The following is a 13512-nucleotide window of genomic DNA, read 5'->3' on the forward strand; positions in this document are numbered from 1 at the left end:
TTTCATTTTAAAATGTACATTTTTTCATTCATATAACTTTCTCAAATGTCTATTTACTATAATTTACTACCACAAGGCTCCTCTATGGCCTTCAGTTACAAGTTTGGGTATCCTAGATTCTTCAAAGAAAAAATTTGCCTTGTATGTAAAATGGTGCAATGCAGCAATGGCTAAACCGACAAGGTCATTTTCCTACAGCACAAAAACCTAAAAACTGAAATTTATTGTCAAAAAAACTGTAGTTTACAGGAAAGGCCCCCTTGAATAAAGGTACCTTACCTTTTGACTGCTGTAAGAGGCCTTAAGTCACAACTTAACTTTCATAAATTGCTACCAAAAAATTAGGGTGTGGCATATTAGCAATCTCAAGGTCACGCTTTAAAAAACGAATCCAAATTAGTAAAATACTTAAAATAAAACAGACAGCTATCCTTGTCTGTCAAGGTAAACAATGTAAGCTGAGGTTTCCCCAAAAAAAAAGAAAAAAGGAAGAAAGTTGATAGCTCATACCTCGATGCATTGCTGTGTAGCGAACTGTCCTCCTCTTGGCTTTTGTCCTTATTTCTCATCATCTTTTAATTCTTAAATATTAAGGGGGAGGGGGAATCTGTGTTTGCTTTGAAGTCCTGTGCCCAGGTATTTACTGTCAAAAGTTGAAAGAAAGGTAAGGTCCCAGCTTCTATCGATGGTTTTTATTATCAGGAACAAAGTCCTGACGATGTAACGATATTGTTATAACACAACAGCGGTAAGCACCAAAAAACAAAATATTTCTATTTTTTCCTTAAAAAAAAAAACACACACACACACAAGATAAACCGAACAGGGGGAATCATCACTATCAATAAGGAAAGTTTCTCAAAGTAACACACTGGATACAAATAACAATCTCTGTATCTTATTGCGTCATCCAGGAATTTCTCATATTTACAGAAAATAAAGCAAACATAAACATATAAATCTTTTAAATTATCACTAATGATCATGAACTTACCTGATCCATGTAGTAGGTCCAAAGCAAGAGTGCTATCTAGTAGTAGAAAAATATCAGATCCCAAATAATTAAAAATAAAAACAAAATTCTCCGTTAAAAAACAAAAAATAAATAAAATTATCCTCAAATATGTTAACTGGTCAAAAAAATAAAGCAACAATTAATCCTAAAACGGGTCCGGAAGAAAAAAAACCTCATTAGGAGAGCGCACAAAAATGGAGGTGCGCCATGGCTTCTAAGCTGGAAAAAACAACGACCTGGGCTCTCAGTACGGCTGCTTCTTTCCAACAAGGCACGAAAAGAAAGCTCCCAAAAGCTGCTTTTCTCCCTAAAAAAGGTTCGAATCGACCCTAGTAAGTCACCAGGAGAGGCAGGGGGCTGCGGGGGCCCCCTGAGGCTGCCTGAAAGTTAGGGAAAGTTGCGTAAAGTGAGGCGAAGGCAGGGAGCAGAGCGCGCTCTCTCTAAGGCACAGCCGCCATCTAGAGCCTCCTTCCCAGCTCTGAGAGCTCTGCCTTTGATTGACACTCTCTACATTTACCCCACAACTCAGGTGATGTACCATAGACCCACCCCTTCATCTCCACCAAAAAAAAAAAAAAAAAAAAAAAGATCCTCCATCCCAGGGAGCCTAAGGACCCCTACCCCCACCCCTCCCTGCCCCTCCAGACCACCCCATCAGGGGGAGGGGGGAGGGTTTCTTAACCCCCTCTGGCTCAAGCACCCTTTTTAAGCCAGAGAGAAATGTAATTTGTTCCTTTTGTCTAAAGATCTGCTAAATATTTCAGTCCTTGAGCTAAAATAACTTCCTCTCTGGACAGGAAGTGGTGTTTTATCAAGCCATTTTGAAAGAGGGATAATTCTTTGAGAATATAAAGCTCAGCTTAAGTACTAATCTTTTTAAAACTAACCCCCACCATGGGTAAAATGATTTCTAAATAAAAGCAAAACCTCAACTTCATAAATTAAATCCAAGTCTTGCCTTCTTTATGAAGCCTAAAAATTATCTAAGGACTAAGTTTAAGGGGGAATTTTCCATCCCAAATGGAAGAAAGGGGTACAACTCAAGAGCGCCTCCCTAGTGTTCAGTTGCATTAGGGCAAAAATTAATGCAACTAGTTTTTATTTAAGAATCTCAATTTTTCTTCATACTTTCACAACATTCTTTAACCCATTATATAACCTTGCCAAAACCTTACCCAAAAAATTCTCATACCACATTGATAACAGGCAAAGCAATGTTCTTAAATTCAAGAGCACAGAACTACAAGTGAAAAAACAAACCCAAGAAACTCCACCTCCAAAACCAACGCAACACACATATCTCAACCATTCCCTTGTATTTCAAATCAAATTCTAAGTATATACCCATTTCAACAATGGTAAACTAATAACAATCTGTCATATCTGCTGGAAAGTTATCAAAGTAACATCACAGGCCAGATTCTCCAAAATATCAAAAACATGAGATCTAAGGAAACAAACTTACTAATGCCAAAACCAAATTATTCAACTTTCTCAACAAGCACCCCAAGAAAACATTCACACATCCAAAAAAAAAAAAAAAATCAAATCAACTTTCCTTACTCAACATTATCTGCCATAACAATGTCCTTCCCTCACTGAGAAATCCATTTTAGATTTACAACCAACAAAAGCAACAATGTTGCACCTAGGTAAATATAAAATCCATAATCAAAACCCAGCTTCAACCCCATACTTTCTACAAAAGATAATTTTGTACCAAAATCAAAATCCAAACTTTCACTTTTGATTTATACAAACCAACCAATTCAAATTAGCCAAGGAGAACAAATACTGCAAATATACTGACCATCAACGTGTGTACCTTGGTATTTGACATTAATCACAAATACGGTATGACTAACACTTTCTCACCAAAAAAATTAGAGCTGAACTATCACTTGTTCTCTATATAATAGGAAAACAGTAAACAATTCATTTGGTTTATCAAAATAAAGCCTACCACACCCCATAATAGTAACTGAAATTGATTTTAGTTCATTACCAAGGAATGAAACTGCAGTATGCACCTAGGATTCAAACATAAGTTATCTACTACATAGTGTGGTTCACTTATTCTAAATTCCTAAATGTACAGAATAAGAAAAATAATAACCAATCCTATTTTATAAAATCTATTGTAGACATTATTGCCACCAAAATTTTAAGTCCTTTTGTGAACACCCTTAGGAACTTCCTACCTCCCTATAAATCCAACACCTAATATTCACCTAATATTAACTATTAAGACAATAGGATTCAGTTCAATTTAAATGTTCAGATATTCTGCAACGTTTTATTTATATTTAATAAGCATAGGGACCTTTGCCATCAAAACAAAATAACTCAAAAATACTATATCAGTCATGTTGAATTTTGAGGCAAAAGGCGTTTTGTTTTAAAAGTTCATTAAAATCTCACAGCAAATTAAACATTCTTATTACCCACTGGTTAACCTATTTTGCAAGATGTTTCAAGAAAGCATAAAACAGCATTTCAACTGGGCAACCATCTTTTAAAGCACAAATAAATTCCCACAACTTTGTAAAGAGACAAATCTTAATCAACCAAGTAAAACATTTTCAGTACACCATTTCCATTTTACCAGCTTTATTCAGTACACTTGACTGCTGGGCAACTGTAAAGGTCAAAGTGTTATTTAAGGCGACACGGAGTATTTAATGAAACTTCAGCTTTAAAAAAAAAAAGCCCAAACTGAGAAATTTTAAAGTGTTAGAAATTTTATTAAAGTTAACATTCCACAAGGTCATACTCATACAAATCAAACTGCAAAAAAATTCCAGGCATACAAACTATCATCTGTTAACGTGCCATCTTTCTTCTCCAAATGTCAAAAATGTTCTTAATGATACAAAGTCTCTAGAAAGTCAAATTCACTGTCCACTGGTGCTGGGTAAGAAACCTATATCTTCATTCATTTCATGAACTCCATGTTAAAAGAACCCTGTCTTGGTTGCATTTTATCACAGCAATCTTGTATTAATCCATTTTTCTCAATTCCCCATAGTGGACTGCCATCTTGATTTCTCAGTGGTAGGGTCCATTTGAGACTCTTCAAGCTGACTGGGTGCTTGATGAAAACATTAAAAGAAAAAAAATGCTGTTGGAATATCAATAATCTTATTCCTTCAAACAGAGAACATCCACCCACCTTGAAGATACTCTTACCATACACAAAGCTTTAATAATTTTGTAAAAGCTTTATACTATAAAACTGTATTATACTAAAATTGTATATGCTGCACATACAACTTCTCAATGACAGAATCATGGCAAAACTGCACACCAGTAACAAAGTTCTTTTACTGTCACAGATATATAGTAACCATAAAAATGTGGCAGTGAAGAGTCAAATTTTTAATAGTTAAATGTAATGTTGTTATACTGTCTACATGAGAAGTGAAAACAAAAATTCAAATTCAAAAATTATGGAAAGCTAAGTTACAGCCACACTGGATTCTAAATCTCAATGCAGAAAACTTTCCAAGCTTCTTCAAATAAAACTAAATATGGAAAAGAATCTTAAAGCATTAAAAAAAAAACCAAAGCAGTGGATCACAGCAGTTTTCCAGTCCAACAGATCTTAATCAATTTTGCATAGATAACACAAATGGCCAATATAGATGTCACCATCTTTACCTACATATATGAGAATGCAGGAAACAGGTAGCCACTAGAAAACAAACTGATCAAAAATGCAAAATATCTGTGTACTTTATCTGATATTTGCCATAAAATGCTATCAGAATTCAAATTCAATACAAATAAAATATTCTCATTGCTCATATGATCCTCATTTAAAAACAAATCCATTACTTAAATAATCTGAACTAAAGGGATTAAGGGAAGCCAGGAGATTTCACCATTAAATAAATGGTCCTGATTCATCATGATCAAACATAATTAGAAAAATAAGTTTTAAACCTGGTCTTCTCTATATATTTTGCAGCTCTCAAACTAGATTTATAGCAATAAAGTCTGAGTAATTGACTAGTATGTTATTAAATATAAGGGCACTTTTAAGCTCATTAGGTAAACACCTTGATTCCAAAACTACACTGAGGATTTGTCTACTATATACAATACAGAACTCTACTTAATAAACCATTTTATTAACCAAGAGACACCACCACTCATTTAAAAAATACTAAAAATGAGTGTCAGCACATCAGCAATAAACATCAAATGAAAAATATTTCTCCCATTTTTTGCTGATTTCTCTCCAGCCTAAAAGGAGAACTAATAACTCATTTAGTCCCCTTATCAGTAAAATATCTTCCACTTGAATTGTCCATTCCTTAAAATTAAGGGACATATATTTCTATATAAAAGTATAAAAATAAAAATACCATCATTCCTCTTGCAGAATTAATTATAAACCAATTTCTCCCCAATCCCTACTGTTACAATGCAGGATCAAGCTCTCAATGAAGTTGTGTATATATATACTATTATGATGAACAATGACATTAACGCATTGACATCAGGTTACAATCATTTCAAATAACTATAGGTGCAATTTACTCAATCCAGTACATTAAATGATAAACTCTGTGCTTTATATTCTTCTGCCACAAGGCAAAGGTAAAATTCACCCCAGAGACTATATGAAATTTCCTTTTAAAATCATACTTTTTTTAATTTTCAAAGGAAAGTCTAATGATATTAAAATCATATCAAAATCAATAAAATGCACTAGCTTGTGTGACAAAAATAGAGATTAAAAAATACTAGCATATTGGTCATGCTATCACATATACTGTCATATATTTAAGGTGATTAAAAAGGGGGGAGGAGGAGAGGGTGAAGGAAAACAATGCTACAAGAAAAGCTATGATAACTCTGTGCTCCTGTAAGGCCAAATCACAACCCACTAGTGAGAATTCTGTTAATAAGCAAAAGTGCTCAGTCAAGCATCAAAGCACCTAAAAGAAGAGTAAAGGATTTAGGAATAAGCCATTTATTTTCATGCAATTCCAATTTCTTACAAAAATTAAATTTGCAAACAAGCAAAATTAAAAAGTAAAAAAGAAAGCAGGCATGAGTTCTTTGAGCCTAGAAATGTTCTGGGTAACAAAATCCAGTTCTTCTTCCGTAAAATAGAATTAACAGTAGTACCTACCTTACGTGGCAGTAGTAGTGAAGATTAAATGAGTTAGTACAGTTATAGCTTTTACTTTACCTGGCATATAGAAAGACCTCAATAAATGTTAGCTATTATTCCCATATACCAAAGTAACCAAAGTACCTGAACCAAAGTAACCATTAAGTACAAACTAACCTTAATGAATGGAATTTATATTCTAATGGTCATGATATCTCTGAAAAATCTATAGGACCATGGGGTCAACTATTTAAAAGACAAAACACTTTCTGCTTTTAAGAGAATTTCATTTTGCATTAAAATAAGATCATACAGAAAACTTGAGTAGGGTTTAGTATCAAAGCCCTACTATTTCACATCTTTCCAGTAACTTGTGAATTACTTCAAACATACTGAAGAGATGATAGTTTGATCTAGAATTCCATCATCAAACATACAAGCTTCAAGCTAATACTACAAAAAGTTAAGACTTTTTCCACTATGACGTTCACTATGTTATTCTTTTTTTTAAATTGCTTGTGCGAAGATAATTCCCAGAAAGAAAAGACTTCTATGGTAAGAAGGTAATAAGTACCTGCTACCTCTTAAAATGCCCAGATATTGTATTGATACATCCAGAAATTAAAAACATAAAATTGAGCAAGAAGGTCTTAAATTCTAATTCAGTAAATCTGTGCAAAAAGCACTAGGATATTATAAGTTGTTAGCTGAAATGCAAGCAAGTCATTCATTACCAGATGTGTTTAAGAAGGGTTCCCCTAAAATAAGCAATTTCCTTACCTCTACTTCCCAACAAACCCCCCATATAATAATAGCAACAAATAATGTGGGGGAAAGAGGAAAGTACAAGGAAAAAGATTAATGATTCTTAATTTTTTAAACGAGTGGTTCCAATAAATGCTACAATTTTTTAATGCAAAACCAGTGGGACAAATGGATACAAACTTAAAAGAAGCAGAAACTGACCATTTTCATCATGTAATTAAGCTTCTTGGTGCTTATGACATAATTTCAATCTTCTTCATACTATCTTTAAATTTGAAAACATTTACTAGTGAATTCACATATTCTGTCTTATTACTAAAAATAGCTTGACTCCTCAATAGGATCAAAACATATTAACAAGTATGGGTCCCAAATAAGGTGGGCATAAAAACTAACTACAAAAAAAACCAGCCAGCTGTTGTTCACAAGGTTGTTAAACTATGTTGTTCAATTATGCTGGCTAAGAAAGACTCACCCTACTTAAGGTTTTACAATCAAATCTAATCTTCCCCATTGTCCCTATTTAAAAGTTTAAAACTTGACAACAGGTACATGAAAGATTGAAAGTTGTGGTTTCTTGTAACTTTAAAGTTTTTACTGAGTCAAAATTTTAGCATTCAAGCATACCTAGAAATTAGTATGTAAAGCATTATAAAGTTAATGAATTTCACTTTTAGATTAGACCCAAAACACTAGTTGATAAATAATGTTTAATAGCAACTATATACAATAAATCAAGTATCCACTGAGCATCCACTATGTACCAGGCAATTAATCGTTTTAAAATATAAGGCATTAAGTCAATACATTATACTACATTAGGAAAGTTTTCATCTCTTCCCTCACCATCCCCCATTAAAAAAAAATATATGTACATATTCACTATTTTACAGGCCCTAGTAGCAATTTATACAACAGAAGTTGTAGTAATTAGAAGCAAAGTTTAATAATCTCGAATCTAAATTCCCAAATGATTCAAAAAATTACTTTTATGAAACAACTACTAAATAATTATCACACCTAAAAAGGTTTTGTCAATAATAAATCCTTTTGAGAATTCATCCAAATTCATTTATACAGTCTTACCACTAACTCTTTTCCCACTATTCCTCAGATGGGGAATTAGAAATTCCATAGTACCAGCAGTAACCAAACCTTCTAATATCAAGGTAAAATCCCAGTGTGAAAAAGACTTTTTGTTGGGCTTTCAAGTTTAAGGAAATCTCATAATTACTTAATTTATTTGAATTACTAACAACAAAATCCATTAAAAAGTACGCTATTACCAAGAGAACCCAAGGGCTTCTGAGTTCTACATATGTAAAGTTGACAAAAAGGAAGGATCGGGGAAGAGTAGGCAAGGCTTCCTAACAGGAAAAGATACTAAGTATTTTTAGGGTTTGTGGCCATTAGCTACTACTCTCAACTCTGTAGCTGTAGTTGGAAAACAGACACAGATGAAGGTGTAAATGAAAGCCCACAGCTGTGTTTCAATAAAATTTTATTTATCAAAATAGGGGCAAGTTTACCAACACAAAGATCTAGGGTGCGGTTTTCTTTGTTTTTTGGGGGGGCCATACCGCACATGTGTGGCATAAAGGATCTTAGTTCCCCTACCAGGGACTGAACCCACACACCCTGCAATAGAAGCGCGGACCCACTGGACTGACCACTAGGGGAGTCCTAGAATGCAGTATTAAAACCATGTTCAAATATGGGTTTATTTCCATTTTAACTTTGCCTCAGCTTAAATTAAAAAAATAGAAAATAATAAAAGGTTGAAGTAAAATAATAATCAAGATTTTAATAATAAACTTCACATACACCTAATCATGTTGATTTATTTTTGTACTGCTTTGAGCCTCACTAAAACCCTCTATATTTTTATAGGCTGACTCAGTTACTCAAAATTTCTAAAGTCATTTAAAATTTAAAAACAAATATGTAAATTGAGTAAAACTTACTAAATGCTTCCACCAGCATCTATTTCGCTGTACAGGCCCCTTAGATAATTCAGCCTCACGATTCACATTTCTGCAGAAAGCAAAAAGAATATAATTGTATGTACAGAAAAAGACAAAAACAGATTTAGAAACTTCAACACCATATCAGGATCACTCTCCAGAAGACCAAGACATATAGGTATTTATAAACACAATCCAAGCAGAAGATCAAAAGTTCTAATCCAGAGGATCTTAAATTTGGCTGTTCAGAGGGCTCACCTGTAGAATAAGTTACTATAAAATCACATGTTAAGTCTCAGTCCCCAAAAACCTCCTAGGTAAAAATTTCAGCTCCCTAACAGGCAGTCATGGTTGCAAAATAGCTGTTTAACAAAGCCAACACTACTCCTTAACAGTACAGAATTATTTTATCTTCTGGTTCTTCATCAAATCAGCTTTCAAGCCTTCTAAGGGAAAACTTCCATTACCAACCTGGCAAGGCCATGTTTCTCACTCTTCAATATTACTACCTTATTTCATATTATCATGTACTTCAATCAACACTATTCTAATAGGATAGAAACCTTAAACATAATTCCAAACTTTTTTTTTTTTTACTACTAGTTATACTGACCTACTCAACACTAACCCCTTCTAAAATATGTGCTTGATAAAATTATCATATCCATACTTTCATGTTTCCTGTATCTCAAATTAATTTTTGAGAATACAGCTATATATAAACTTTTTTCAATCAGTCCTGTGCCAAAGTATGATTATAATAATCAGAATAATAGATAGACCTGCCCAAAAAGCTTTGGTTAAAAGTTCAATATTAGAGTGTATCAACTTAAGGATTTTTAGAAAGCAAAGAAGTTTAGGATTTAAGCTACAACTAAGCTACCTAAATGCTTTTCCACAACCAAGGTTTCCAATTTTCAAATTATGAAGCAAGTTCCTGATTATATTACCAAATCTAAATTCCTTTGTTTTGACTAGTCATAACCAAGAAATATTACAAACATCTGTTTCAAAATTTCTTTTAAGAGCAAGGTGCTTAAAATTCTTCCCAACAACTTAATAAAATGAAGCAATTTACAAGAAACACAGCATTATTCATTTTTAAGGTTCCAAGTTTAATCTGACCTTATAAAGAAGATGGTTACACCGAACAAAGACAAATCCTAAATCAACCAAGTAAAATAAATTGATTTAATCCCTTAGAAAAGGGCAGAAATGACTTAAGGAATATCGGTGAAAGAAACATCTGAGGGAGACTGCTAGCCCCACATATAAACTATTCCCCAACTCCCAAGGACCGGGGGCACAGTTCTTGAGGCACTAGCCTGCTGTGTCTTTCTTCCCTTTGCCTGGCAAAGAAAAATAAAGCCATCTCTCTCTTCCTCCAAAGAAAAAAAAGAGAAGAAAAGAGACATCTGAGGGAAATCCATCATGTTAGTCTGATAACACGCTTATAAAAAAGCTACCTACCAGTACAAGTATGTGGCTCAGGGTGCTCACCCCACTGAAACCAGAAGAGGACTTGGATCATGCTTTGCACCACCACAATAATTACTGACACCAATGTAATCTACCATTCAATCTCCTTCCCAAAAATTGACAAAGTAGCACTCTGCCTTCCTTTTAAGGAGGGTAAGCCAAGTTCACCTTAAGCAAACTACAAAAATTGATAATTTTGCTCATACTCCTATCCATCTTTAATATTTTACAGTATGAAGGATCCTCATTTAATATGAAATTATAGCTATAATACAAAAAATTTTGATCGCTGGTCATTTAATAAAAGGCAAAGACGGCTTTAGTCAAGTCTTATCATTACTAACCCATTTGTGCTTTTCTTAGATTTGATTGTCACCTTTTAAAGTCCTTAAAACAATTTTTACATTTTAATTAAGAATAAAATCTGAGAACACTGTGAAATATTTAAGAAACCATGTACAAAATTAAGGTACTAGTAATAAAGTTATTAAGTCATAAGAAAACTCTGTCACAACTCATAAACCATTAAAGTTAAGCAAAATATTTAGCTTGATAAGTCCATTAAAATGATTCTGACTGCTATGTAATACACATTAAGGATATAAATGCTTGTTTGGAAAATACTCAATTTCAAATAAATAGTATAGTTTCAAAAAACAAAGGACTGTTTTCCAAAACACTGGATTATCTAGCTTTACACAATGTATAAATCAGATTGTTGTAGGAAACATGCTACTTGAAAGTTAAGTAAATAATCAAATCACATAGTTTTTTATTTATAAAGTTCAGAATACCTTTGAATTTAAATTATAATGGTTAACTATATTCAGAAATAACAGTCAATTTGAAAATTAAAAGTGTATTGACCTGCTCAATCTGGAAGGGAAAGGCAGCAGGTAAGATGGGGATATTTATCTTTGCAATACAGATTTCTTAAGGGAAATTATATAGTTTATGTCAAACATGTAAGCTATAAATCATTTATAATCATGATGGTCAGCTGCAAACATTACATTAAATACACTAATCATTTAATAAAATAATTATTAGGAAAAAAACTGGAAACAATGCTTTCATTGTAGCACTCTAAATCTTTATTTTTTAAAGACAATTTCACACCCTAACTGCTTTTTAAGATCAACTTTCCATTATGCCTACATTTATACTATTTATTAACAAAAATTAGGAAAGTCAGGTACACTAACGGCACTCAGGTCTCGAGTTATTCATATAACTTCAAAACAGAAATAACATCCATGATTTGCAATGCAAAAATTACAAAAACTACTCTCCAGTTTAAGAGAATCAGACATTTTACTATTGTTTTTACTGCACAAGTTAAGAGCGAAAAAGTATCTTAAGAGATTGGAAACTCCAAATACTTTATACAAATTAGGAGACTAAGGTCCACAGTGAATAAAATGTCAAGATTACAGGGCTAATTTACATTAGAAGCTGAGTCTCCTGACTGCTGCATCACAGTTCTATTTTCCACTCTATTACACACCTCTCATTAATGCAGAAAATGAAGATGTCCTCAAATTATATTTTTCCCCTTATGCCTCTCAACAAAGAAGAAAATCAGAGGAGAAAAGGTAAATAAATTGGTTGTCCAGAGTTCAAATTTTTAAATAATCATGAAACTGTGAAAAACAGTAAACTAAACTTGAAAGAAAATATATATTCCAAATTACCTATTTCACACAATCTAACCTCTAATTATTATGTCGTAGTTCATGAAAACCTTTTAACTATGGGCATGGCACTCCAGTGAATTTTTAAACATAGTAACAAATGCAATGCAACCCAATCACCAACTTGATCAGATGATTTTACTGATTCAAGAACTCAAAATGCTAAAATAAAAAACAAGTTTTTAAGTATTTATCACTTCGGTTCTTAAGCAGAAAATAGTAGTAAACTAAATAATTCATTTATGAAATATAGTAACTTAAAATAATACTATCTTCAGTTATACTTGCCCTCATGTGTCCATTATTTTTGTCCACCAAAAATATTGCCAATTTTACAAGCTTGGCTCAGCTGCAGATTTCAAAACACTGACTGTAAGTATCATCATGAAGGTCAAAGTACATGCAGATCTTTTTAAACGCTGACTTATAATCCTTTATCTTGCTGGTGATAAAAGGAAAACTGTACTCCATTACATTAATTTAGGAGTTACTATATCATTTATTTTTATAATTATTAATACTGGACTAAAAAAATAAAAATCTTCATTTACGTTTCTGATCTTTAACCATTCATTTTTTATTTTATGGATTCAAATTACACCTTTGGTAGGCCATTATAAATTAATATTAAATTTGGTAGGCCATTATCAATTTATATGTAAACTTACGTTAAACTTCACACACATTTGTGTCTTAAGAGGCCCAATTCTCAAATTTTTAACAGTGTCTAACCACATCTGAATGCCAACCTAATATCCTATCATTCACAAAGAGGAATATCTAACCTTGGCATTTGTGTTAAAGAACCTTGGGATGAAAGGTGTTTTGATGTTTTATATATATTACATCTTTACAACATTATTGTTAAAGGTCTAGCATTTGGTTTCCTTTTGTGCACTATAATAAATAAATCTGATCAAACTGCAAAAAGACTGAAAAGCAAAAATTAAGCTAAAGCAAAAGCAACAAAAATATTACCTTTACCACCTATTTGAATCAATAGAATAAGTCAACAACAGTGATAAATTGTCTACAAAAATTATAAGGACAAAGCTAAATCTGCCCTTATATTAATCAACTGGTTATTTGGATATTCTTAAAATTTCCCAAGATATCTCATTATATTACATATTTCCTCTGGTAAATCCCTTGCTAATATCACTTGACAATTCCCACATTCAGTATTAAGAGTAAGAAATAATTCCTGAAAATTCTGTACATATTTTTTTCATTCATGTATCTAATTTTAAGATGTCAAAATACCATATACATATTGAAATTATTTCCTCCTTTTATGCTTTAAAAAAGCAAAGCTACAGATTAAGTTCTGTTTAGTCACATTATTCTAGTTTCCTGTAAGATAACTTATTTTTGTACCTGTTTGGAAAAAGACTCATATAAATAGATAAAATGAATATTTTAAATCCACTAAATAACTAGAATACGAAGGGGTCTATTTAGTTTTTGAAA

General features: G+C 32.5%; 1 protein-coding gene across 9 annotated transcripts in view; it reads right to left on the reverse strand.

Moving 5' to 3' along the window:
- CHD2 (chromodomain helicase DNA binding protein 2) overlaps positions 1-1492 on the reverse strand; it is a 116274-nt gene extending 114782 nt beyond the window's left edge. For all 9 annotated transcript variants that reach the window (XM_057719808.1, XM_057719806.1, XM_057719805.1 and 6 more), the window contains exons 1-2: positions 995-1492; positions 511-643 (exon numbers count right to left, since the gene is read on the reverse strand). In XM_057719808.1, coding sequence (XP_057575791.1) covers positions 511-572 — 62 coding nt within the window. In that variant the 5' untranslated portion in view covers positions 573-643; positions 995-1492. The remainder of the gene's footprint in view (positions 1-510; positions 644-994) is intronic.
- Between the last annotated feature and the right edge of the window lie 12020 nt (positions 1493-13512).

Source organism: Hippopotamus amphibius, chromosome 2, assembly GCF_030028045.1.
Source record: "Hippopotamus amphibius kiboko isolate mHipAmp2 chromosome 2, mHipAmp2.hap2, whole genome shotgun sequence".
Taxonomy (NCBI): Eukaryota; Metazoa; Chordata; class Mammalia; order Artiodactyla; family Hippopotamidae; genus Hippopotamus; species Hippopotamus amphibius.